The sequence below is a fragment of the Pteropus medius genome, unplaced genomic scaffold (assembly GCF_902729225.1).
Source record: "Pteropus medius unplaced genomic scaffold, Ma_sr-lr_union100, whole genome shotgun sequence".
NCBI lineage: Eukaryota > Metazoa > Chordata > Mammalia > Chiroptera > Pteropodidae > Pteropus > Pteropus medius.
In genome coordinates this window covers 5,704,486-5,731,309 of record NW_024350926.1, presented here as the reverse complement: position 1 = coordinate 5,731,309, position 26,824 = coordinate 5,704,486, and the positions used below count along the sequence as shown (strand labels likewise).

Below are 26,824 nucleotides of genomic sequence, written 5' to 3'. Positions count from 1 at the left end.
AAATCAAACCCTGAGGGGGGCTGATATTGTTATCTACAGGAAATGAGACCTGTGGGACCTGTTAGCCACAGGAAGTGGGGCCTTCCGTTAGAAAATAGAAGTTTTCCTGAAAACCTTATATCCAAATCAAAGAGGTTTCTAAAATGAAATGGGCATGGGAAATCCAGGCGCAGCGGTTTTTAATTTTAAAAAATTAAAATCTTTCCTATGTACCCAGTTATTCTCTCTTATCCCCGACTCCCCTTCCCATGAGTGTGGGGCGGGCGGGGCGGGGGGCTGTGGAGACTCTTAGTGTTTCTAAGAGCTGGATGCACCATGACCTGACGTCTTGACTGGGTGGCGCGGGCGGGAGGGACAGGCGAACCGCGCCTTGTACCAAGCCGGGTGCAGACCGCACGGCTGCCCGCTCGGTGCGCGGGGCCGCGAGCCCGCATCCCTGCCGCCCACTGCGCCCCTCCTCTTTCCTGCGCTACAAGTAGCCGAGGCCCGAGCAGTCCTGGCAGAAGTCCTCCCGGCCTCACGCACGGCGAGCTCTCCGCAGCCCCGGGCTCGGACGCCGGCTCACCGCGCTCTGTCGCCCCAGGTGCCCGTGCCAAGCAGGTGGCGTCCGGAGTGGGCTCAATGAAGCGCAGCCTGCGGAGGATGCTGCGCCCCGCGGAGAAGGCGCCCGCGGACGTCGTCTACCAGGGCGTGGAGGACGGGGTGCACGACTCCAGGGACTCGTTCCAGGTACCGGGGGCGCCAGCGGCCGGGCGGGCGAGGGCCGGGCGGGGGTGCGGGGCTCGGCTCCTCTTCGCTTCGCCCGCGCTGGTCCGAGGTTTCGACGCGGGCATGCCCGGGGCGCGAGCGCGGGCAGCGCGGCGGGATGAGCGCTGACGGCTGCGGGTGTGCGCGGTGCACGAGGGGTCCCTCGGAATGTGGGGGGCTGAGAGTCGCGCTCCTAAGGCGCCCCCACGGTGCCGGCTGCGTTCGACCTCTTCTAGCTGGTGGATGGCCGCGGTCGTCTGGGGAGACCCACCCCGAAAGTACCCTTGGCATTGGGCAGAATCAGGCAAGTGCCTGTAATCAGGACGCTTGTAGCATGTGCTGTGTCGCTAGGCCTTTCTGTAGATTTTATCCCGAACCAAACAGTTAATGGCTGTCTCTGGTAGTCGGGTTCCAGAGGTGCGTCGGCGGTGAGGGGCGCCCTTGTCCCACGGAGTAAAACAGAACCCAGCGTCTGGCAAGGGAAGCGCCACAGCACCGGCAGGGCTGGCGAATCCTCCGGGGGTGGGGCGCCGGGGCCTCCTTGGAGGCGGAGACCCTTTGAAAATGGGTAGGTGGTCTCCGGCGGTCCTAAGGACGAGGATGGGGCTTCCATTTCTTATAGCTCCCGGGAAAGTTGACCCCAAAGCAGCATTAGCTACCGCCACCCTTATGGGCAGAGGCTGGAGGTGCTCAGAACACTCTCCACTGGGGTTCCTCAGATAGTCAGCAGGAGAGTCTCTTTTTAAATATTAATATAGCTTTACAAGTGTCTCTCCGAATCCCCACGACAAACCCCTTTCCACAGTGGAACCATATTAATAGTTCCTCGTGTATTTTCTGGGAGTGGGCGGTGGGGCCCTTATACCCATCCACACACGTTCATAGCATCTAGCTTTTTTATTTACGAACGTGGCAAGTCACAGAGGTTTGCAATTTGATTTACTCACGAACGGTATTTCAGAATACTTTTCAAATCAGCACCTGGAGATGTACCTCACTCTTTTTAGCAGCTTTATAGTATTCCCTCATATGAATGTATCATACTTTATTTAACCAATTCTGCATCCATGGATACTTAGGTTGTGTCTGGTTTTTCTGTTTTGTTTTGTTTTGTTTTGTTATTACTAGTAAATGAATAAGGAAATAGATTGTCAGTTAATATAGATATTAAGAAAGAATGCATTAGTTAATTTTAGGAAATACATAGTATACTTTTTGATCCAAAGTATTTATAAAATTTAAATAATAATTCCAGGCAGAATCATAGAGGCAAGTTTATGCATGAAGGCTTTTGTAAAACTGTGTTTGCTACAGTAACATTAATAACATAAAATAAAATAATTTTTAAAGATTTATTTACTTTTTAGTAAGTTAACTCTAGGTCATGAACTTTTTAAGATATGATTCATTCATATCTTGTGAGAATGAATCAAAAGCAGAATACCAACACTGTCACCTTAAAATTTCTAGGAGGAAATATGATGTCATTCATGGTACATCATCTTCAGTCCAATCATAATAAAGACTATAAAGGGCGTGAGGAAGAAAAGAAAGTGTTAGAGAAAATTTAGACATTCAAAAAGCTCTTGCTCCTCCCCTGACATAAGTGGACATGAGCGTCTGTTTGGAAATATACATTTATAGGCCAGTGACAGCAGCCAACAGTGCCAAAACATACTGGGCCACTCTACAAAGTCCGTTCTTAAACTTTATTTTATTCTATCACACCATTCATTGTATGACGGTGGTTCTAGCTTCAGCTTCTAGCGTATGTTGGCTTTTAGTATTCATCATTCAGCCAAAATCTATGTTCCACGCACCTCCTGTTCAAGTCCTGACTTTGCCACTTACTGTGTGCCTTTGGGCAAATGATGGAACCTCTCGGTGTCCTGATGTCTAGCCCTAAGTAAGGGCACAATAACACCAGCTCTTCCTTCCTGCACAGGATGAGGAGGAAGTGAACCTGGCCTCACCTGGCCTGCTGCAGGACCCCAGTGTTAGGAATAAGCATCCCCAGGGGATGTGAGTGGGGAGCCATTCTAGACACTGGCCAAGTGAGCGACATGACAGTGTTCAGTATGATTGCAGCTCGGGTGTCTGCGGAAGGAAATGCTGGGTAGGAGCTGACCGTAGCAGGAAAGCCAAAGAGAGGACAGTAGCGTGGCTTCCTGGACCTAATCCTTGCATTTGTGAAAATCTTCTTCTATAACCAAACTCCCTCATGCCCGAGTTTATGTACATTGTCACCTGGCAATGGGAAGCCCTCTGTATTTTCACTATACTTATTATTTCTCAGATCGAATCCCTTACGTTTACTTTAAGACTTTTCTGAAGGCCTTTATTTCTACAGCATATACAAGCTTATAATCAGAAAATCGAATAATTTTTAAAATGTACTTGTCAATGTTACCGTACCGTAAGCGTGATAAATAGTTTTGGGTGATAATAACTTGAACAATTACGCTCATTTGAGGTAACTCTTGAAATATATTTCCAGGTGGTTTTTGAAGGAGGCGCAAGTGAATTACATCACTGTATGAAGAAACAAAAGAAGCTGCGCAAATATGATGATGTGGACGCCTCTGCTTTGCATCACGCTGCAGAAGAAGGTCAAGTCGAGCTGATGGAGATGATCGTCAGTGACTCTCCTTGTGAAGGTAACAAAATGTACAATGACGGCTGCCTGTCCATCACCCCATTAGAGTCATCGGGGAAAGCAGTATGAAGTTATTCTAAAGAGAGATTAGCTCCGGATTATCAGAGACCTGAATATCTCACTCACAGTGTGGTGTTCCCTACAGGCCACTGTTCCTGAATTTTTTCCACTGAAATATTGCCAAGGCTAGTGCAGAGATCAAGTGCAACACTGTGTGTGTTACAAGCACGGGTTTTCTTTGAATTTTTCCAGTAGGTCATAAAATTTCATATACAGTTTATGTACCCTTCTGTACTATTTCCATTGAGGTCATTCTACACTTAAATTGCTTATCATTGAACAAAACTGACACGCTAAGATGTAGCATACTCCCCAACCCCAGCCTCGTACACATAGCCTCATTTGAGAAACTCAGCTGTAGTCAGATAAGAAAGGTGGATGCCACTGAGATGTCAGGAGTGAGGTGGCGACGAGGCGTAACCATCCAGAGAAGAGGCGTAAAGAAAACAGGAATATGAGTACGAGCTGTGAGGGGATAAGGAATTTGGTTTCGGTCATTCTGGATTTGAAAGGCCCAGGGAACATCCACCTGGAAATATCCAGCAGACAACTAGAAATATGGAAGGAAAGGAGCCCGCCCTACAGTGCCACTGTCTCATAGGAAGCAGCTGAGAAATGAACGGCAATCCTTCGGGAGACCATACAATTGCCGGTAAAGGGAGCTAAAAAGAGACCAACATTAAGGGTCGGATGGCAGGAAAAGCCAGCAATGATGGGTAAGAGAGTGACGCCACACACAAGGGACATGTTATTGGGATAGATGAGGTAGAAGATCGGTTGCCGCAAAGAGATCGATTAGGAAGATCGCAGTACACTCTTATATTTGTAAAAATGATTTCTGAAAAGTGGTGGAGATAAAAGCCAAACTCAAATGATTTAATTAGCGAATGGAAGTTTATTTGGAAGTTCAGGCCCCTGTTTAATTAAATTTCGGTGCTGACTAAAGTGCCAAATAAAGTACTTTGTCTTGATCAGACAGAATGGTCAAGGGTGCGGGGAGGGGACAGAGAGGGGAGGGATGTGTGGTTGGGAATGAGGCATTTGAATGAATGAAAGAAAATAATGCAGAGATAAGTTTTAAAAAGGATAGACCTGGCTGCACCATGGTTCCAGGTACTACAGATGGTCCCCAAATCATTTTTATGAGTGTGTACTTTTCCCTCTCCAGAGACATAAAAATATACTGCCACTAATTAAAGTGGTTGATAAAGCAATCAGTCATGTCTATTTCAGAATAGATATAAGATACTGCAGTATGACACAGCATAAGGTTATGATGAGTTCAGAGGTAAAGAGTACAATACATCGAACTGCAGAAATAGACGGAAGCCATGAGCGAAATCAGGGTCTCGGGCTCTTGTTTGATCTTGTGGTTTATTAGTGGTGTGTCTTTTTTCTCGTTAACATTTTTTAAAGCATTGGTAAGGGCCAAGCACTCTGCTAAGATCTTCGAAGACATGATTTGATATACCTCCTAACAACATTGCAAGTAGATACATTTTTCCTTCCTTCCTTCCTTCCTCCTCCCCACATTCAAATATGAGAAAACCAAGGTTCAAAGAGGTGAGGCAACTCGCCGAACTCTCCTTACTAGCTGTGATGGCATGAGTTTGAAACTCTTGAGGCCTCAGTGTCTTCATCTTTCTGAAAAACGGTCCTGGTTCCATGTGGGCTGCTGGAGGGTTGAAAGAAATAATGGTTAAACAGAACCTAGTAGAGTGCCTGGCATATAATTATTGCTTTTATTAAGCTCAGTATGTCACAACGATCCCCGAACTCATGCCACGGATGAAAACATGTAGCAATAAGAGGATCTCTTTCTTATCGATACTGTAGGTGGGCATTTAACTCATTTGACAAAGTCAGTGTTGTAATTCTGTGCATCCCCTGCAGGTGTTCATTCGATGTTTCTTGAGAATCAAAACCGTACTTTCATTTTTCATAAGGAAGGTGAAGCCTGTCACAGTAGCGCTTGGCTCTGAGCTTTCAAGGGAATAGGAATGCAATAGGTGTTCGATCTAATCCAAGCAAACTCTACCTCATGTTTTGGTCTCTTTTTCTAGTGCTGAATGTAATGGACAATTATGGAAATACCCCTCTGCACTGGGCTGCAGTAAAAAACCAGGCTGAAAGCGTGAAGTTTCTTCTTAGCAAAGGAGCCAACCCGAACCTCCAAAACAGCAGCATGATGGCGCCCCTGCACCTCGCTGTGCAGGGCGGGCACAATGAGGTGGTGAAGGTAAGCGTGGGCTGCGGCCCATGTCCAGCTGTCACGGCCTGGGCCACAATGACCAACCTAAGCTGCCACCGCAAATAAAATGTAATAATTACGCTGTTGGCCTTTCTTCTCGCCAACTGATGACCATGATGGTGACGATGACGATGATGATGACGATGGTGATGATGGTGATGATGATGATGATGACAGTCTTATCTTTCTCGAATAGTTCTTATTTACCTAGCATTCTTCTAAGTACGTTATATGTTTTAGGTTTTTTTGTTGTTGTTGATCCTCCGTTAAAAACACTATGAATTAAGACTATTATTATTCCCTTTCATAGCTGAGGAAACTGAGACACAGGAAATTCAATCACTTGCCTAATATATAACTGGTGAAAGCAAGAATTAGTAATTTTGTTCTTATCTTTATGGTGGCAAGTTAATACTTTACCACTTTTTTCCCGACTGATTTAATGTTTAAAAGGAAGAAGATGATGAGTGCCTCAGGGAAGATGGAAAACATAGTTATACTTTACTATTTTAGTTTGAGTGCACAGTATGCAATAGTCTTAGCAGAGACATTACAATACTATTGGGAAGTTTCTTATTATTTTTTTTTTTTTCCAAGGCTTTTTTTGTTTTGAGAGTGAGTTTGTTCAAATAGAGGGAACCCTGGTAAATGCTGAAAGGGTAAGGCTCAGGCCATGGCTTTCATACTATGTTTCAGTGTCACACTAGAAAACACCTATGCTTACGTAAAGAGGAAAGCACTTTACAAATGGATCATGTTCCAGAAGTTCATTTCCGAGGCAGGCAATTTGGAACTTATAATAAATTTTTCCTACAGAAACAATATTGCCAAGTGGTGACTTGGCTATTGTGCCAAGCCACATGTCTTAGTCAGTTTGAGATGCGATAACATAATGCCATAGGCTGGGTGACTTAAACAGCCAACATTTATTTCTCCCAGTTCGGGAGGCTGGCGAGTCCAAGATTAAGGCCCAGACAGATTCCATTTCTGGTGGGGGCCTGCTTCCTGGTTCGTAGATGGCCACTGTCTTGCTGTGTCCTCACGTGGTGGAAGGCGTGAGGGAGCTCTCTGGGTCTCAGTTATAAGGGCACTAATGCCATTCATGAGGGCTCCACGTTCATGACTTAATCACCTCCCAAAGGCCTCACTTCTTAATGCCATCGCATTGGGTGTTAGGATTTCGACAGATGAATTTTGAGACACAAAAACATTTGGTCCTTCATACCACTTCACAAACTACTAAATCACCAAAGAGCTCTCATGAGCTCCATGCTTCCTTCAGCCCCCTTCCCAGCCCCCTGAGTCTTTGGCCCCTTTACGCCAGGCACAGAAGGCATGATGGGAGCCCTCTTTCTGCTTTCCCGTCATACCTCGTATATAGCTCTGCCTTAATTCTTAGCACAGGGTATTGTAATCACATGTTCACTTGTTTCTCTCCCCCTCTGGCTGGTTATCCTTGAAGGAGGGACTGTGTATGTGACTCATCTCAAGATTTTGATGGCTCTTGAATGAATGAGTAAATGAATCGGAGTTCTGGCTCCAGGAGAGGGGAAGAGCTTAGGTATCATCACTTAAGGAGTCAAGGAGGTTATTGGAGAGGCATTCGCCAGTGGCCTGTTTGTTTTTTTAAGTGTCTGCATTGTTCATGAGCCGGATGCTGCTTCTATTATCACCTGGGGTGGGCCTAGTGACTACAAGGACATGCCCCCCCACTCCCCGCCCCCGCCAACCCCCAGAGATGTCCCATAGTATTTTTCCAAGGAACTCTTGGGCTTCCCCTGAAGGCTCTTTTCAGAAACAAATGCCCATTGACTTAATTAATCTTCGCTCTGAAAGTGTGATTTGGGAATTCACAGGCAGGTAACAGTTGAAAAGCTATTAATTAGAAATCAGAACCCTTCTGGCCAACAGGTACAGAAAAGTAGGTGTCACACAGAAAAAGAAAAGAGAGTTTCGAAATAATTCCAAAATGATTTATAAATTAGGGTGGCGGATATAACAAAGATTTTCCTGGGTGACACCAGAACAAGAAGAAACAGGATTATAAAAGAAATGACTGTTTCTACTTGGTCTTAACAGCCATAACTGCATCTAAAACATATTTTCAAACCCCTCTGCTTCACCTGAGATGGAGGGAATTCACCTGAGAAGGAGGAGGAATTCTGGAGCGTCTTCCTGTGCGCTTGCAAACAGCCTTCCTCTGGCCCGCCTCTCCCAGCTACGCTCATGGGTCGGGCCTCTACCCCTCCAGTTCTGGCCAGGGTAGAGTGCTTTCCCATTGGTCAGTCAGCCTTTCCTCAGACCTTCCACCGCTGCCTATATAGTTGTAAACTAAAAAACCGTTACCTGGGGGCCACCTCAAGCTCTTGTAGACACTGGTGGTGTGCATAGTGTCCCCTGGGACACATTGTTGTGGTGAGAAGCGGGGGCTTGACTCTCAGTAGCCTGCAGGACTTAGTCCTTGGGCTTAACTCCGAAGTATCCAGTGGCCTGACCTTCCCATCAGGCTTCCGGGATTCTCGTCAAAGGGACCTCCGGAGGCCTCACCCGAGAACCTGCAGACTTGCCTGGCCGCGAGTGAACGTGAAGTGGCAGCACAGTTTAGTTGCTCCCTCTGAGACCCCTGCCACATGTAACTTAACATGGCATTTTGAAAAATTGTGCTTATGGCTACATCACAGTAACAGCCCGAAACGTGCTACAAATCTATGATGTACGATTCTCAGAGGGCGAAGAAAAAATATCTCTTCTTGTAGACTTGGGCGGGTTATTTTATGTGTGAATCTAGAGTTTGTTAAGAAAAGAACATGAAAGTGCCAAAAGTCTCATTTCCCCTTGTCCAGCAGTCATTTCCCTACATATTCGTACGTGCTAAAATCTCAGTTTAATTCATTTGCTGACACATTAGCACACATTCTGTTAAGAGGTGGTTCTGGTAGGAGATTGTCTGCTTTTTTTTTTTTAAGTCCAGGTTTTTAAGAAACAGCTTGTTTTAATAAATTCTTTTTTTAAAAAAATGTAATTACAAGCACATGTTACAATTTTATCATAGACTCGCTGCTAGAGACAAGGCCTCCAGTGGGCCGAGTCAAAGATTTCTCTCTTGGGAGAGACATTTCTATGAGATAATTACTGTTAGATTTAATATAAAATAAAGACTGGTTAAAGATCTGTAGGTTCTTGGCCAATAACCATCTGGAAGTCTACCAGGTAAGGGGGTTATAGGTCTTCAATTAAATTCCATCACAAAAATTGCTTAACTGTTTTATCAGGAATGTTAATTTCTTACATCACAGAAAAGGTTTCTGTTCCAGACTATGTTCAAATTGAGTTAAGCTATGCCAGTGTTATAGGAAACTCTCTTTTCTTTACTGAAAAAAAAATAATAATAGAGTTTTAATGGACATTTCCCAGAATACTTGCAATCTAGATAAAAGAAAAATGACTAGAAGAGGAATAAAAAACCAAAAACACTTCTTCCTCCTTCCCCTCCCCCCCTCCTTCCTTTCTCTCTCTCCTTTCTTTCTCTCCCTTCCCCCTCCCCAACCCACACACTCCAAATGCCTCCACGGATTTATTTTCTTGAGGATATTAGTTGACATAGCTCACCTGATGCAAGTGAAAAATATTAAGTCAGCTACGTTAACTAGTGTCTACAGTTCTTACCCTGTGTCCAGTTCCACAGCTCCATATTGCCTCAGTTTGGTGCGATATAGAAATTGCCCATTATCTCTCTATTTGAGAAATGTATGTGGTACCCACGACGAGCAAGGTTCAGTGCCAGATCCTGTGGGACAGGGATGGAGGAAGATGGATGAGAACACGGTCCCTGGCATCCGAGAGCTCATAACCTAGTGGGAGACGAGGACCCTGTTTGGGAACCTCCAGGTTAACTTTTGACAATTGTGCCCTTCTTCTGTGTAGGTCTTGACCGAGCACAGCAGTACAGACACTAATTTGGAAGGAGAAAATGGAAACACAGCTCTGCTAATTGCATGCTTCCAAGATAATAGTGAAGCAATGCAGATGTTGGTTTGTATTTCAATCATGTTTTTTCTGTTTTCCTTTTCATTAGTACAACGTAAACTGCTGTTATTTACTACTCTCGGGTTCTCTTAGCAAAATATAAAATACAGAAAATGTCACAGCAAAAGTTCTGTGTGTTTTTATAAATGTACATATCCCTTAAATCTTAAATGAATCTGAGATTGCTTGCAGAAGACTAGCAGGAAGGCATGAAAGAATAAAGAAAACACGAGAAGATCAAAGTGAAAATAAAGCATAGACCGGAAAAATTAACACAAAACTAGTGGTCAGGGGAGAGTATAAAATACAAAGTATAATAGCCTGTATGTTCATAAAAGTGGATCATACATTTGACTCTGAGCTTCTGAATAAGTCCAGGGAAAGATATAGTAAATGGCAGACTTATTGTCGGGCCCATAAAATAAAAGCCAAGAGAAACATAGTCATTCGTATTGCCCTGACAAGAAGAAATTGTTGCTTGGGTTCTCAAAAAAGGGAGCCCTGTGTGACAATAACAACTAGGGTCCTTAGCCACAGCACTAAAATTGGGGTCAGCCTCCTCTCTGTGGTGAGATTTCCTGGGGAGATCCAGTAGAACCCTGATCTTGCCTATCTAAAGGACTGACTCCTGCCCCTTCTGGTGTGGTCCTAGGATTCCAGTAAATAGTTTTCTTTCAAATAGCCCTTAATCACTTGTATGTTATTCAAGCCATTTTCTATATTTTTACCTCTTAATTTTCCCTCTCCATCTTCCCAAAGAATAGGAAAATGAAATAAAAAACCTTTTAAAATAGCTTCCTAATATTTAAATTTACAAATATGTTCTAACATATTTACTGGATGTCTTGGAGGAAAATGCATATTCTTATAAGCTGTCATGATTGGACCAAAAAGAGAATAAAAATAAATTAACTAGCAAACCAAGAATTCAGAAAAGAGCCTCAAATAAACCAAAAGAAAATTGGAATAAATAAATGGTAAAGTTGAAAAAAAAATATACTAATTTTGGAATTATTCGATAAATCAAGAGTTATTTCTTGGGAAAAGATAATAGACAAAGATTTGTGAGTCTAACTAAAACAGAAGAGGACAAAGCACAAATAAATAAGCAAAATTAGAAATAAGAAAGGGATATGCTGGTAATTTTTAAATGACAAACTACAGTATGCATAATCCTGTCCTAAAACATTTGAAAATCCTTTTCTAAATGGATTAATAGCTAAAAGTAATTAAAATTCCAAAATTAAAAAATTAAAGATTTGTAGGGAACCATAATACATTTTTAAAAGTGCCTTATCAAAGCTCTGGAGCCAGCTAATATTACACGCTGTTATGGATTTTCCAAGTTCTTTCAAACTTTTAAGGATTCTGTTCCTATTTCAGGTTACCTTCTTATAGCACAAGAAAAGAGTGAGAATGTGCAGATTAATTTTATGAAGCAAAAATAATAATAATTTAAAAATTTGAGAGCCCCTCCCCAAAGAAAAATATAGATGCATTTCACCATATAACATAGATACAAAATCTTAAAAATCCTAGCAATTAATTTACGAAAATAATTAGAAGGGTAACACGAAATACATGTTAGCCTTATGCAGAGAATGTATAGATCGTTAGACATTGGATTGTAACACATCAATTGGCCTGAGCAGACAAAACATATGGTTATTTATTAAATCTACATATTTATATATCTTTAAACGAATATAAATTTTTCTATATTCTTACAAATCTATAAAGAAAAGACCACACTCCGTAGAAAATTGGCAAAGGGCACATAAAGTTTAATTGATTTTTCTGATAGTTAACATCTCTGAAACATGTTAAAACGAAGAGGTATCATTTTTTTCATCTCTTAAATTGGAAGGATGAAAAAATTTTTTGATATGCAGTGTTAGAGAAATTGTGATGAGTCGAAGATTTTGTTCCTGTGGGTGTAATTACTTTTTGATTCACTAATTCTAATTCTCGGAATACATCCCAAGGAGATAATTGAAGTGATCACTTACGTTAACATCAATGTTATATATGTTAGAGGGAAGAAGCTGAAAAAAATTTGAAATTCAATGAACAGGATTCATCGTATAAAGTTTTGTGTACCCCGAAATTCAACATGTACATAGTAAAATGATCTATTTAGAGAATGTTAGGTAAAAACTTTTTGAACAGTGTAGTCACACAGTATACACATAAAAATTACCTTTGCAAAGAAATAAGACAAAAAATATATTGTCTTCTAAAATGGAAACCGATGCTGTTAGGAGGTGAGAGTGCAGGTAATATTTGCTCCTTCATGCTTTCCTGCTTTCTCACAGTCTTCTCTTTAGTGATCATAAAAGGTTTTTAAAACAAAACTGAAGTCCAATGGTCTATAGAAAGTGATATTTGAAAATGATTGACTCAGAGGTCAAAGTAACATATGATTCAGTTCTTCTAACGTCTTTTTAGTAGAGAACTTCCATTAGTGAAAATACCTGGTTTTCATAGTTAACAAAGTGCTGGTCTAATCATGTCTTAATTTTACATAAATGAAAGGAAAAGAAAATGGGTGTAGGTGGAGTCATGTTAATGTTTAAAAATATCTTATTAATCCCATTGAAAATGTGTTGACTTTAAGTCATCTGGGATATGAAGGCTGATGTTTTTGTATCTACATTGTTACCTCATCTTTGGGAAATATGAAGTCTCTCTATTTCAGACTCTCAGCCTAATTTCAAAATTCCAAAATCTTTCTTAGATTTCATATCATTTGAGGCTCTTCCGTATAGTTTTACATAGGCACGGAATAGTGAAATGGTCCGGGAGGGGCAGGTAGACTCTTGTCCGTCCTTGCCATATGGGTTTAACTTGTATCGTTTGACTTCTTTGTTGTTGTTATTTTTTCCTCCAGTTAAATAAAGGAGCAAAGGCTTGTAAAGCAAACAAATGGGGATATTTTCCTGTTCACCAGGCTGCCTTTTCGGGTGCCAAAAAATGCATGGAAATAATATTAAAGTACGGTGAGTACTGTTTCCTACATCAACTACTATAAAGAAGCCTATCCTGGTGGATGCTATTAATTCGAAAAATATTTAATAGAATTTACACATGGGCTTTTATGTAAATCTAAACATCTCATTTTTTTCAAAAAAAAATTCCTTTTATTTATAATATTTGTTATCTTGAATTTTATTTTCTTCTAAAGGTGACGAACATGGATATAACAGACAGTGTCATATTAACTTTGTGAATAATGGAAATGTGAGCCCTCTCCACATGGCAGTTCAAAGTGGTGACTTGGAAATGATTAAAATGTGCCTAGACAATGGTGCACAGTTGGAGCTGATGGAGGTAATTGTTCATATTCTACATGAGACTTTTATTTTAAAATTGTCATAAATTATTTTCCAAAATGCTTTATAGCTCTTCTCCCATTAATTAGATTGAAATAGATACTTCCTGCTGTTCATGAAGAAGCAGAACAAGAGAATATCCCAAATCTCGATCTATGTGTACGAGTTTGAGAGCTACCAGAAACAACGGCAAACACAAATACAGATCCCGTAAAGATAACGATACCACTAATGACAGCGGAAGTATTGTCAGCTGTCAAGAGCTGTCATTGCGAGGAAGCAAAATTGAGAACTATGGTTTTAATACTGACACTGTTCAGGACATGAAACTGTTTACTATTCATCATCTTAGATTCCACGTTGCTTGATTTTGTGGACCTGGGGGCAAAAAATCCCTCACAGCTGCAACTAGGTTATAGTCCTGAATTGGGACCTAGGCATTGATTCTGGTGTCACAACTCTTTACAGAGCGGGAAGTGCACGGCCCTTCATTTGGCTGCCACCCAAGGAGCCACTGAGATTGTCAAGCTGATGATATCGTCCTATTCCGGGAGCAGCGACATTATTAACGCAGTGGACGGAAATCACGAGACACTGCTTCACAGGCAACTTTCCATTCTGTGTAGACATTTTTAGTTTCCAGGTGTTAAATTATACCCTGCAAGAAGCACTTACACATCAGAGATTCCATAGTTCAAAAGGAAAGAGCAGAGATAGCAAAGATCCTATGGTTCAACTGGAAACTACATGCTCCTCTGAAGTCAAAGTAGAACACTAAAGAGATTTTCACAGAATAAAATCTCCAGCGGAGTGTTCTGTGTCGACTCGGTACATTGGATATAGGCTCAAGATTAATTTCCTCTATGCTCAGGAGGTCGACATACATGGCTTTCCATGCCCTTTCTGATCTGTTCCGACTCCTCCTGTGTGTCGTATCCTCATTTTTAGAGAAGATAGCGAGCAGCTATATCTGGATGCTCCACTCTTCCCACTCTCTTCCTCTTTCTGCCCACTTCCACAATTACAGATCCATGTTTTCAAAACATATCATTTTAGGAAACGATAGCCAAGCTCCAAACGAGGTAAATATTTCTGTAGAGTTTAATGGAAGTACTCATCAGAGAAAAAAATCATCTAACTGTAGGTGTACTAAACACTAGGACAGGAAACAGGCAGTGTAGACTGAGAGTTCAATTCCTTTGGGAAGACAAGGACTAAATTCCCATGTGAGTAAAAGAGGTGGCTGAGATGAGCCTTCTCCGTCTCTGTCTCTCTGTCTCTCTCTCGCCCACACACAACACATATACACACACAGTCACACACAGCTGTGAGCTTGCTGGCAGTCTGGAAGGGCAGAAGAATCTACACTATCCCTCAGGGAAAAAAAAGCTCTAGCTACCAATATAAGATCTGGTTCTAAACTAGGAATGTGGGAGATGAGGGTACAACATCGGCAAAATCGCCAGGCACAGTGGGATATGCCCGGATAGAAAGGAACTCCCACTTAGAATGAGTTCGCAAACTAAAATTTCATAGCAAAACGGAAAACTTATAAAATACCACAAAATCAACAAAGGGCTACTTTACTTGCAAGGAAATAGAAATAATAGGGCAATCTGAAAATAATTTTAAAATAAGGATATTTAAGACTCAGAAATTTAAAGGAATGAATAATTCGTTACATAATAAGTAGATTAAGATAAAAGATTATGAGAAACAAATTGGCATTTATGAATCAAAGATCATTTTATGAAAAAGATTTAGTTAGAAATCCTAAAAATGAAAAAAAAAGCTTTTGAAATAAAACAAAAACTCAATAGACTAACCTCTAGACTGGAGATTCTTAAACTACTGCACATCAGAGGTATATGGGGAACTTGTAAAATCCCAATGTCAATTCATATCCCAGATTACATTAGAATCTTTGTATCAGGAATTAAAAACATCTCTTTGAGTGATCCCAGTATTTAACTAATTTAGAAATGCAGTTATTTGGGTATAGTTCAAATGTCCATTTAGAACACAGCTTTAATATACAAACACGCATAAGAAAGAATTATTTTAGAAAAATAGATCCATCTACCTGACCCATAAGTATCCTTAGCCTGATGACAACTCTAGCTAGACATACTCAGCTTGGATTGGCTGAAGATTTCTTGGACCAGTTCAGTCCAATGCTAATTAACCCAATACTGATCTAGAATCCTGGAATGACCTTCTAATAGCCAGTGACATTTGGAGTTTATATTGAGCTTCAAAGGAATTCAAAGGGCGAGAATTCCTTTTGTGACTTTTGTAGTATAAAGACCTCAATACATTGTTCTGGCTGAAACAACAAGCCAGAACAATACATTGTTCTGGCTGAAACAACAAGTCAGCAGGGAGGGGGTTCCAGCCCTACCTGGCTATGTGACCTTGGCAAGTCCTTTAACCTCTCCGAGCCTCAGTGTCCAGTGCCACTGAAACTCTGCATTTCTGTCCAGACTCCCAGGTGGTGCTGATGCTGCTGGTCTGCAGCCCGCCCTTTGAGTAGCAAAACTCCAGACTAGGGAGATAGAAGAAGAAATCAAATAGGGCCTTAACGTCATTTGTTTTCTAAAATTCATAAATGCACCTAACATAATTTAAATAAAATATAACCTCTTATGAATTTTGGGTGAAAACTGGCAAGCTGATTCCAAGATTTATATACAAAAGGCTCAGAACAGTTGAGATAATCTTGACTAGGAATAAAGACGTATGATCTGTAATAAGAAACAAAGTTTTAAATCATTAGTATTGACATTTGTTATGGTGATGCTTTAATATAGATTGAAAACTTTTATTTGCTTTATGAATTAACATCCTTATGACTGGCTGTGGGATAATACCAAAATGACTTCAGTTGTCCCTTTTTTTTATTTTTGGCTTCATAAAAGTTTGGGAAAGCTAACTCTGTCTCGTTAACTTCTGCCGAAGAGGGGGCATTTTGAACCCCGCAGATGAGTTTTACATGGAACTTGCATGCAACTGCTGTACTTCCCCGTGGTCAGCGGTGATTACGCCCAGTTCTGTCATCTTTTATTTTAAGTTCCCAGGACAGACGTTACTGCTCACTGCAGAACAGCTTCATGACGATTTTACATGGAGAAAACAGGTTTACTAAAAGATGAGAGAGGAAATCTTGTGATGTGTTTGATGTTTCTCTATTATTATTACTTTGACAATGTTACCCTAAACAGAATCAATTATAGATTTTGAAAGGTTCTAAATTCTCTTGCATTTTATCATGTTATTAAGTGATCATTTAAATTGATTCTCTGAATATAGTAGCTTTATTTCATATATTTATATCAATAGTACCTTAATATTGCTTATAACTCTCTTTTTGCAGGGCCTCATTATTTGATCACCACGAACTAGCAGACTACTTAATTTCAGTGGTAATTATTCCATTGACCATTTTTTTAATTACTATTTACAGTTGAAAATCTTTTAATTGCGTAATATGAATTTGTAAAAGTAAACCAAATTTCGGTTTCTTGCTTATCAGCAAAAAAGTTTACCAGAAGATTGACACATTTACAAACAGAGGGTTGCGCGTGAATATACAATGGCCAGACTTCATTGTCATAAAGTTACAGGTCCCGCAGTGCGCTTTCGATGCCCGTATCGGTGTGTGGGGGTGGGTGGGAACATGGCAAAGAAAGCTCTTATGTGAACCAGTCCTGGGTGTGTTAGGCTTGACAACTCCACTGATGCTTCTTCAGCACAAGTGGCTTTGAGGTGGAGGCAGGACAGTCAGTGCAGGTCACCTTCACAATTCATTGTAAGCATCAGTGCCATCTTTCAAACAATGAAAAACTGAGGAGTTAAAAAATTTGCCCAAGGTGGTTATAAGGGAAAGCATGAGATTTTTTTTCATTCGGAGCAGGGAAACCAGTTGGCTATTGATTTAAATTTTAATAAGCCTTTTATGTGGCTGAATGTATGATGTATTTGTTTAAGCCTCATCATCTCAGCAATGAATGTAGTTCCATTTGTAATATTTAACATGGGTTCGTTGTCAATAGCAACTCTTGATATTGTGATATTTACATAGAAGAATCCTGGGAAGACTCATAATACATTGTAGTTGTGTCATGCATGGTTTTCTGCAAATGCAGCCCTGTCTCCACCTGGCCGGGCAGAACCTCACCAGCCACCATTATGCTTTCGATGAGGATGCTGCTGCCATCAGTGTCTATATTCAGTGGGTACCCAAAGAACGAGAAATATCCACAATCGGAGTTTAAGCTATTTTTATTACCCGCTCCAAAAGATGGGATTTTTTCCATGAACTTTTTTAAAGCCTTTGTTTCTTGTCATATCAAATATCATAACCATAACATATAATGGTAAATACTTGGTAAATTGACTTATTCATTTACATATGTGTATATAAGATGTGATTTTTAAATACAAATTAAATGGTTAAAATTTTACTTTATGATTTCAGTTATTGCAATTATTTAAGTTCATATATTTCAGATGAAGTAGGTTTTTTAAAAAGTGAACAATTTCTTGTGAATGTTTTTAAGATCACATATGTGATAAATTGGGAAGATTTTTTTTTATTTTGAAAATTTAAAAATCTTTTCTTACAGTGGGAAATCAGCTATTGGTGCTGTCAAAGGATTTTATTTTTATGATGTAGGTAGTGAAATAGATCTATTGTCAGATGTCAGTCAAAAGATTAATATGTGAGGATAATTTTTGTTGTTGAAATTATAAAAGAATTCCTCCATTTCTGATGTTACGACATATGAATTATAGAGAAATTTCAAGCAGTTCTATATTTATTATATGCTTGAGTGCTAGCCATATTATGGGCACTCTATCCCAATGAATTAATATTATTCGGGTTCTAATGTAAGCTTATTTTTCTGTTCATAAGCTTTTGGTTGATGACTTGTTTTATTTTAGGGAGCAGATATTAATAGCACCGACTCTGAAGGACGATCTCCGCTTTTATTAGCAACTGCTTCTGCATCTTGGAATATTGTAAATTTGCTACTCTCTAAAGGTACCAAGCCACACCTTTAGAACTACTACTCAATTTGGTTAGATAAACATTTATTAACCACTCATTTTGGGCCAGGTACTATAATACAAAGATAAATAGAACACTTTCCATGCCTAGAATAGTGTTCAGTCCAGTGAGGGAGTGATACTTAAAAAGACAATTTCAGAACAATAATAGATAGCATTTATAAAGCAATTATTATATCTCAGACATTTTGCGAAACATCTGATCTCCATTCTCTCAATGGTTAATTTTATGTGATGTAGGTATTATAACTGTCCCGATTTTAGATACTAACCTGATCTGTCAATAAAGAATGGAGATATTTTCCCGTCTTCTTTCTTGATCTCTAATCTCTTCATCTTTTCTTATGCTTTAAAAGGTAAGACCTCAGATATTAATTAATGTAATAAATCAAGTATTCTCTCCTCCTTTTACACACACACTAAGGTAAACCCATTTTTAAATATATTTAGTTTTCTTATTTAAATAAAGTTTCCTGTAAGTTAAAGATTGGCAGCGTTTTAAGTCAAACATTTTTTATTTTCTTAAATTGAAAATCCACCGTAGGCTCTGCTTTAAGTACATGAATAGAAGTTATATTTATATCATGCGTTTTAGGTGCCCGTGTAGACATAAAAGATCATCTTGGACGCAATTTTTTGCATTTGACCGTACAGCAACCGTATGGATTAAATAGTCTGCGACCTGAGTTCATGCAGGTAATAGATATGTACCTATGTGGATTCCCATAAACTGAGTTGGGTTCAACAGAGTAAAATGATTTTGCTTATTATGATGTTTGTTATTATAAAAGCTGATTCCGGAATTTAAAAGTTATCTTAAAATAAAGATGCCATATTTGAGTATTTATTTACAACATAGTGGTGACGATTATGATGATAAGAAATTACATTGGGATTGAATTTTCCAAGTTACAAAGGTTCCAATGTATCCCCATTGATAATAAGTCACCTTTCCTTCACTCTTTGACCATTAGGAATTACGTGTCAGTGAAGAAGCCAAGTATATACGCTGATTAGCAATACACCATCATCAATTAAGAAAAAAACTGCTCAAAATACTTGACTTGTTGACACATTGACAACATTATCTCCTCTCCATATTTATATTCACTAATATCATTGGATTAAGCTGCTCATTTGGCATTTATTCTTTATTTAATATTCAGACGAAAGATAAAGTAAACCTAATTTTAACGGCTCATGCCTTTTGCCTAACAGAACACATTAGTGTGCAGCTCATAACTGTTATTTGGGGGGAAAAGTGAAGGGAGAGGTGTGGAAGGTGGTCCTTAGTCAAATACATTTGGAAAACGCTAGGTTAAAAATGTTAAGCACATTTTCCACAGTTAGGATTTCTCAGAGCCTTTCCTATGGTAATGCACACTGCAGGGAGCCAGGGCATGCACTGTCATCCACATCTATTTTACTCTGGTTCCCTTTGGGTTATTTACATTTTTGCCCTCAAGGTATATACGTATTGACCCTATTCTGCAGAATAGTTAGAAAAACACTTTAATTAGCATGATCACAGAGTTACGCTTAGAATATTAATTTTTTCCCTTAGATGCAACATATTAAAGAGCTGGTAATGGACGAAGACAATGATGGGTGTACTCCTCTACATTATGCGTGCAGACAGGGCGTCCCCATCTCTGTCAATAACCTTCTGAACTTCAATGTGTCCATTCATTCCAAAAGCAAAGATAAAAAATCACCCCTACATTTCGCGGCCAGGTAAGGGTCCGCTTATACGACATATCAGCATGTCGTCTTTCTGCTTAATATTTGCCTTAGAAATAAGAAACCTAATTTTTTTCAAGTTATGGGCGTATCAATACCTGCCAGAGGCTCCTGCAGGACATGAGCGACACGAGGCTTCTGAATGAAGGTGACCTTCATGGAATGACTCCTCTCCACCTGGCTGCAAAAAATGGGCACGATAAAGTAGTTCAACTTCTTCTGAAAAAAGGCGCCTTATTTCTCAGGTGAGGATATGTGAATGGAATATTTATACATTCTTTTTAACTAGCCGTTTCCAGGCTGTTTTTCTATTTTATTTTTAATTATGGTATCTAACTCTATCTCGCTAAGTACTTTCATCCATCTTTACTCTTCAACATCTTCCCAGATGTTGAAAGAGAAGTCAGTATCATTGCCAAGTGAGAATGGAAACGTTGAGGTTTATAGAGCTGAAGCCCTGATTTAGGGTCACAGAATAAGTTGCTTTGTGCTTGGTAGTTCCCAGAAGCTTTGAAATACAGTTCCTCATATTTTACTTCAGCATGCTACCACCTTTTTATGCAGATACAAAACTGGGTGTTTACATGTACACACACCTCATATACACACACACACACACACACACACCCCACACAGAGACTCTATTTTTCATTCAATCTGATGAATGGTAGACTCAAAAAGCTACAACAATGTGCTACAAAATATTCCTGAATTTCGTTATGCTTAAATTTAACACAGGGAACAAAATCAAATTAAAATAATTAAGCATAATAAAAAGGTAGCATAATGAAATGACATCTTTGTAAAAGGAATTTTGAAAACCCAGGAAAGTTTTATAGAGGCATGATGAGCTATGTTCTAATTTCACTCAGGTGACTATGCAAAGAGCCAATTAGGCCAATGTTCAAAAACACATTTCCTTATCAGACTGTCAACCCCAGCAGTGTCAGGATGCAGTTGAGAACCATATGCTCTGCTCAGTTCCCTCCTGCTTCCAAGGGGACACCAGGAAGCCACCTACAGAGAGGACCCGGGTGGGCCTGGGCCAGAGAGCTGTTACTTAATTACACCGTAATTGAAATAGCGAGGTGGCTTTTGCACCCTCACGCAGTTACTCACTAGCACTGAAATTAAATTGTGCCAGGCTCTCACACTTTTTTTGTGTGTATATCCAATATGGAAAACTGTCAAGCCTTCATTGCCTTTATCCCTAAATTTCTATGAGAAAGGACAGACATTTCCAAGGGCATTAATTAAGCATCTTTGTGAGCACAAGAGGAAAGATCTCTTGAGATCCCAACTCTCAGAAGAACAAGTGGCCCTAGCTAAATGTCATATAGTCATGTATTATAAGATGATATTATTATTATTATCGATAACTAGTGGCCATGAAGACTAATATCACTGACATGAAAATTTTTTGATACAATGTTCAACGAAAGAATAAAACAAGATTTATGTAGTGTGTATAAGCATGTTATAGCCTTGAAAAATGTATGACAGACATACTAACTAGTTTCACCCACCCAAGTGTTTGATAATGTGTTTATATACTTTTATATTTTGATCTACTAAATTAAAAGATGTGTGAATCACATTATAGGTAGATCATTTAAGACCATTAGGCTTGAAATTAGCTCATCGGTTATAAATATGTCATAAATATTTAGTTGCTAGAACTTAGACACTCAGTTTTGGGGGCCATGAGACCTACCTTTCAAACGAGTGGCTTGCTGGCCCACCTTCCATCTATAAAGTGAATGTACCTGTCTCTTCCTAACTCACAGTGACCACAATGGCTGGACTGCTTTGCATCACGCTTCCCTGGGTGGGTACACTCAGACCATGAAGGTCATTCTCGACACTAATTTGAAGAGCACGACGGATCAGCCAGACGAAGAAGGGGTACGTACTGTGTTCCTCGTACCCACCCCAAATCTTGGCGGAGAAGAAACTTCAAAAATTGCAAGAAGCCGCCTTCTTAGCCACCTTCCCCCCTTCCTAGCCCTGCCCACAGCCTTTTATCGGGTCTTTACCGTGCAAACCCTTAGCGTGAGGAAGGTATAAAAAGAGAACAGAATAAAAAGGACGCCAAGGGGTGGGCACACGCAGGGGACAGCGCTGCGGTCTGACAAAGACTGGTCCACGGGCCTGTGTGGATTGAGGATTAAATTTCTGCCCTGCCTGGGGAACCGAGAAACATGAAGAGGGCAGGGTAAGTCTTCATAAAGCTAAGTGGATTCGATTGGAAGGACTGTCCTTTATTCTGCTGTGATTTTCTTCCTCCTTTTCTTGGAGGGCAAGTATTAGAATGTAAATTCTTTCACAAAATGATGGAGATAGAATATTGTCCTTGCCTTTTAAAATGCGGCAAAACTAAAGACTGACAACCTTATAGCAATCTCTGATTTAAAAAAAAAAAAAAATTTACAAGCCTGTGAAAACCCCAGATCTAGAAACTGCTGCTCCACTCAATGATAATTCTCCCAGAAACATGTTTCTTCTCTGTTCATTCCAGCATCTTTACCCTGAAAATTTGACCTTCGTCCTTGTGGACTCATCCCACTGAGCAAAAACACAGCAAAACAAACCACTTGGAATTCACATGTACACGCACAGACCCTTCCCCAATACCCTACCCCACAAACCCAGTTTGAACTATAAATTCCTGGTTCCGAAGCTCGATTCTGAACACCAGTTTTAAACTTTATGTGTCTGGGTATTAAATAGTTTTACGCATGATACCTTTTAAGCAGTTCAACAAGGAAACAGAGCACTATCATAGCCGAAGGATGAGTAGCCATCATCACTGAGTTTCCCCGTTCTTTTTTCTCTAAAAGAACACGGCGCTGCATTTGGCGGCAAGGGAAGGCCACGCCAAAGCTGTCGCCCTTCTTCTGAGCTACGACGCCGACGTCGTCCTGAACAAGCATCACGCCTCCTTTCTGCACTTTGCAATTCACAATAAGAGGAAGGAGGTGGTCCTTACGACCATCAGGAGCAAAAGGTATGCCGTCTCCCTGTCCACTGTCACCGAGCGTCCTCTGGCATGGGGGATGATTCACAACCTGAGAGGAAACAGAGAAAAAGAGTGAGTTTCGGCCGTTAATCAGCGTTTTCTAAAGGTCGGTTTACATGAAAGTTTTCAGTGAACTCTGGGTGTGAGCCACTATGTTGCTTAACCTCTCTGATCTTCAGTTTCCATTTCTAATCGTGGAGCATAAGCTGCCTTCTTGACTGTCTTGTGAGACTCACGGGGTTTGGGCATGTGTAATGTCTGGCACCATGGTCACTGTCAAGCAGAGTCTGCCCTGCCCTACCTGAACTCCCCCGACACTCTCTTGCCAACAGAACCCCCAAAACTCGATGTTGGTCAAAATATTCTACAAGGTAAATCTGCACTGTTACTAGCGACATGTAATGGCATTTCTTTTAACATGTGATGTTTTGTGGCCATGGGTGTTTGGACCAGTCTACGGGGAGTTTAAATGATGAAGCTGGAGTGTTGTTTGTCCCACTTCTCGTGCTTAAACCTTTCTATATAAGCACAGATGGATGTGTGCAAGGCCCCAGTGTTACCCAGTAGTGGACACAGAGGTGAACAATCCATATTCAAGGCAGATCGAGCGTGTATTTTCTGAGCACAGTCTCAGGATCCCCTGCTGCTCATTTTTTGGAAACACCGGTCGGTGCCAGCGGGCAACCAGAAGTTTTCTACTGATTACGAAGATGTTCCAGATGGAATTTATTGATAGGGTTAACAGAAAAGTTCTCTGGGTAGTTTTAGAACTAGGCTCCTGTTACATAGATAAGCTCTTGGAGGTAAATGGGCTCTGCTTTACTTCCTGTTGTAGATTCATTTCCTCCATGGTATCGTAAATATCTTATCCTGTCTAACTGGATGTTGAGGAAGAAAGGGGCGGAGTCTGCAACGTTCTCGCAGAACTCATGCTTGTTAATGCCCTTGACACGTTATTTTGCAGTTTAATTCAATACATGATGTATACGTGGATTAAATGTTACATATCTAGAGAAAGAGAATAGCCATCCTGGAATTTGCCCACATTTCTAATTTCCATTAATGGACAAGAGCCCTATTGATGAATCGATCTTGGTTCAAATATTGGTTCCACTGAAACCAAGTCAGGTTTCTCCTAAAAATATAATCTTGAATATATGTTGTGCAGAACAGAAGCATTAAGACTTGTGTTTATCATTTTATCTTTACAGATGGGAAGAATGTCTTAAGGTTTTTAATCATAATTCGTCATGCAATAAATATCCAGTCATGGAAATGGTAGAATACCTCCCTGAGTGCATGAAAGTAAGCTTCCCGCAAACAATTCCTTCTGGGTATATGCTTGACAAAGGATATAATGTGAGGATTTATTGTTGTAATCACCAGCTAAATAATAGTCATTTCCATCTTTAAATAAAGTTTCTAGTTTTCCACAGGCTATAAGGGAAGTCAGCCAACAAATATTTAAGGACTCACTTGGACTTGTCCTGTGGACCGTTGGAAAATATGGGCAACAGATTTTTTTAATTCAAATAATCCAAGTCTAGAGCAGAGACTAGCAGTGGTCGCTGGCTGAATAAATCTTCCAGATGTGCTTTTAATAGAATGCATGCTCTTGTTTCAAATTTGCATCAGTGGCTAACACTGAAAACCAGGATGCTCCCCTTAAGGATCAGATATCTGGCTTCCCGGGAAAATCGGAAGATCTGGTGACTGAGCTACCTTCTCCCAAGGCAGGACTGGCTGGGCGAGCGGCAAGCCCTCCCCCACCTGGCACACCCCACCTCCTCCTTTCCTGTACTCAGCTCTAATGCCTGGTATCAGTTGCCATGCACTGTCATTCTTGTGCAATTGCTTTCCTTGTCATAGACCTATTTCTCGATCTATGCCTCTGTCCAGGGTGTGAAGGTAAACGCTGGCTCCGGGGGAGCCCACATTTCAAGGGCGACGGGAAAGCGCTGCTCAGGCTGGCATAGTTCATTCATTTACACCTCTGCCGGCCTCCAAATGTGTGAGTCTCCGTGCTAGATTAAACCCAGCGTGTGACCAGAAACCCGCCACAGGAGAAACATTTACACACTGTTGAGCGCAAGGGTGCAGATAAGACACCTCCTGGCAAAGCGGAGGTTTGAGGACAGGGGCAAACAAGATAATCAGGAAAAAGAGGAAAGACTTCGAATATCATTCATAGGAAAAAATATATTCAGGTACTAGAGGAGGCAGCGAGACATAGTGACACAGAGAACAGAGGACCGGATTTGGAGCCTGGTGGCTCTGGGATTTAGTCCTGGCTCCGCCTGTTGCTTTAGGCAAATCATTTCACCTCTCTGAGCTTCATTTCCTATTTTTGTTATTTTTAAAACAGTGACGTTAATACTGATCTTGCAAGGTGAGTACAATAAGTAGAGGTAAAATATATATTTAGGGTAGTGCTTGGCCCATATTACACATCCTACTATTTTTATTCTGCTTATGTGGTTATTAGAACTACCACAACTAAAACTGTTTTTATTTATTCAATAAGCACTTAGTATGTGCTAAGTGCTTCATGTGTCTTTTTTCTTTATAATATCTAATGGATTTTGGAGCAGGTCAAGTTCATAGATGAGCATTTTAGGTACATAAATGTCATCAAAGAGCACATAAATATTCAGGAATGAAAATGGTCTCAGACTTTCTTACTCACTAATTCTAGTTCAAATTTGTCCTAACAAATAATCAGAGGGACAGATGGATTTATATATAATATTTTCCATAGCATTATTATTAGTGAAACATATATGTTAGAAATACTTACATATGGAAAACATAAAAAATAATTAAGAAAATACACTAAAATGTTAAGATTTTTCGTAGGTGTGAGATTATGACCGGTTTTTCTTCTTTATGCTACTATATATTTTCTAGTTAGTTTTCTATAATGACTTTGTATTTTAGTATCGTGAAATGTTTTTAAAAAGAGAACTTAAAGGCCTTTTTGTTTAGTCTCACATCACACAGTTGAGTGACGTACACCCTCCCGCCCTGGAACCTGTCCCCCTCCCCAGGCCGAGCATCCGTTATCCGGCCCATCCTGATGATCTCAACACTCTCCAACCCTGGCAACCAGGCCTGCCTCTCTGTTTCTGCTTCGCACGGCACTGCTGACCAGCTTTGCTTTATTTTCATGATGCCTACTATGGCCCCTGGTACTGCTACCTCATCACCAACAGACTTCCTCAAAACCTTCTAAGGCCCCCTGGTGTTGAGACCAGCAGTGCCTTCCCAGTGGGGCCCCTTCAGGGTGCTGTCCTTCAGGTGGGGTTGACCAGATGTCCCTGGGGTCTTGTGTCCAGATCTGGTTCCAAGAAGGTAGCCTGGCTGGGCAGCGTTTCTTTCTTGGGGTCACGAATTCGAGCTACCTGAAATGTGCCAACACACAGATTTGGGGTGACTCAAATCGTTCACATAGGCAGGGACCCCACAAAAACATTTGTCCCCACACACCCTCTGGGCAGTTCCAATGACCCAGTAAGTGTCCTCTCCCTTTGTGGAGCATCCGCAGGGCCGTCAGTAATTCTCCTACAACGTGTCTCCTCCACTGTCCTGTCCACGCAGCTCTAGATGCATTCTTTGTCATTGCTGCTGGCAGCTCGGGGACAGAAGCAAACACAGTGCTTACTCCAGGCTAGAGCAATGCGGATGGGACCCTGGCCAAAGAAAGTCCCCAGAGCTCAGCTGAAAGCCGATTAGGGACAATACATCATTGCTACCAAATGCGGAGCAAAGGAATCCGGAATCCTCTATATATTGTTCTCTAGAAGCCCAGAAAGACGTCAAAGACGTCGAATCTTAGCAAAAATAGTGGAACGTTTCTTATTCAAATTCTAGTAAATACCATTTCCTTCTCAAGCACCTGGTATTTTTCTGAATCATTTAGTATT

At 40.6% G+C, this 26,824-nt stretch overlaps 1 protein-coding gene and 1 long non-coding RNA gene across 2 annotated transcripts in view; one reads left to right on the top strand and one right to left on the bottom strand.

Moving 5' to 3' along the window:
* Positions 1 to 310: 310 nt before the first annotated feature.
* The window catches only part of TRPA1 (transient receptor potential cation channel subfamily A member 1), a 42,556-nt gene continuing 16,042 nt past the window's right edge, over positions 311 to 26,824 (top strand). The window contains exons 1-15 of the mRNA XM_039841860.1: positions 311 to 729; positions 3,245 to 3,404; positions 5,527 to 5,702; positions 9,639 to 9,746; positions 12,631 to 12,739; positions 12,925 to 13,070; positions 13,541 to 13,677; positions 16,446 to 16,494; positions 18,017 to 18,116; positions 18,738 to 18,838; positions 19,707 to 19,876; positions 19,963 to 20,127; positions 21,670 to 21,787; positions 22,723 to 22,889; positions 24,113 to 24,206. Of these exons, the coding sequence (XP_039697794.1) occupies positions 622 to 729; positions 3,245 to 3,404; positions 5,527 to 5,702; positions 9,639 to 9,746; positions 12,631 to 12,739; positions 12,925 to 13,070; positions 13,541 to 13,677; positions 16,446 to 16,494; positions 18,017 to 18,116; positions 18,738 to 18,838; positions 19,707 to 19,876; positions 19,963 to 20,127; positions 21,670 to 21,787; positions 22,723 to 22,889; positions 24,113 to 24,206 (1,908 nt within the window). The 5' untranslated portion in view covers positions 311 to 621. The remainder of the gene's footprint in view (positions 730 to 3,244; positions 3,405 to 5,526; positions 5,703 to 9,638; positions 9,747 to 12,630; positions 12,740 to 12,924; positions 13,071 to 13,540; positions 13,678 to 16,445; positions 16,495 to 18,016; positions 18,117 to 18,737; positions 18,839 to 19,706; positions 19,877 to 19,962; positions 20,128 to 21,669; positions 21,788 to 22,722; positions 22,890 to 24,112; positions 24,207 to 26,824) is intronic.
* LOC120585486 (uncharacterized) lies at positions 4,988 to 20,198 on the bottom strand. The gene is made up of 6 exons (XR_005648346.1): positions 19,981 to 20,198; positions 18,415 to 18,489; positions 15,713 to 15,816; positions 15,474 to 15,617; positions 9,381 to 9,501; positions 4,988 to 5,138 (listed from the first exon to the last, which is right to left on the bottom strand). It is a non-coding gene; the product is annotated as an uncharacterized LOC120585486 (long non-coding RNA).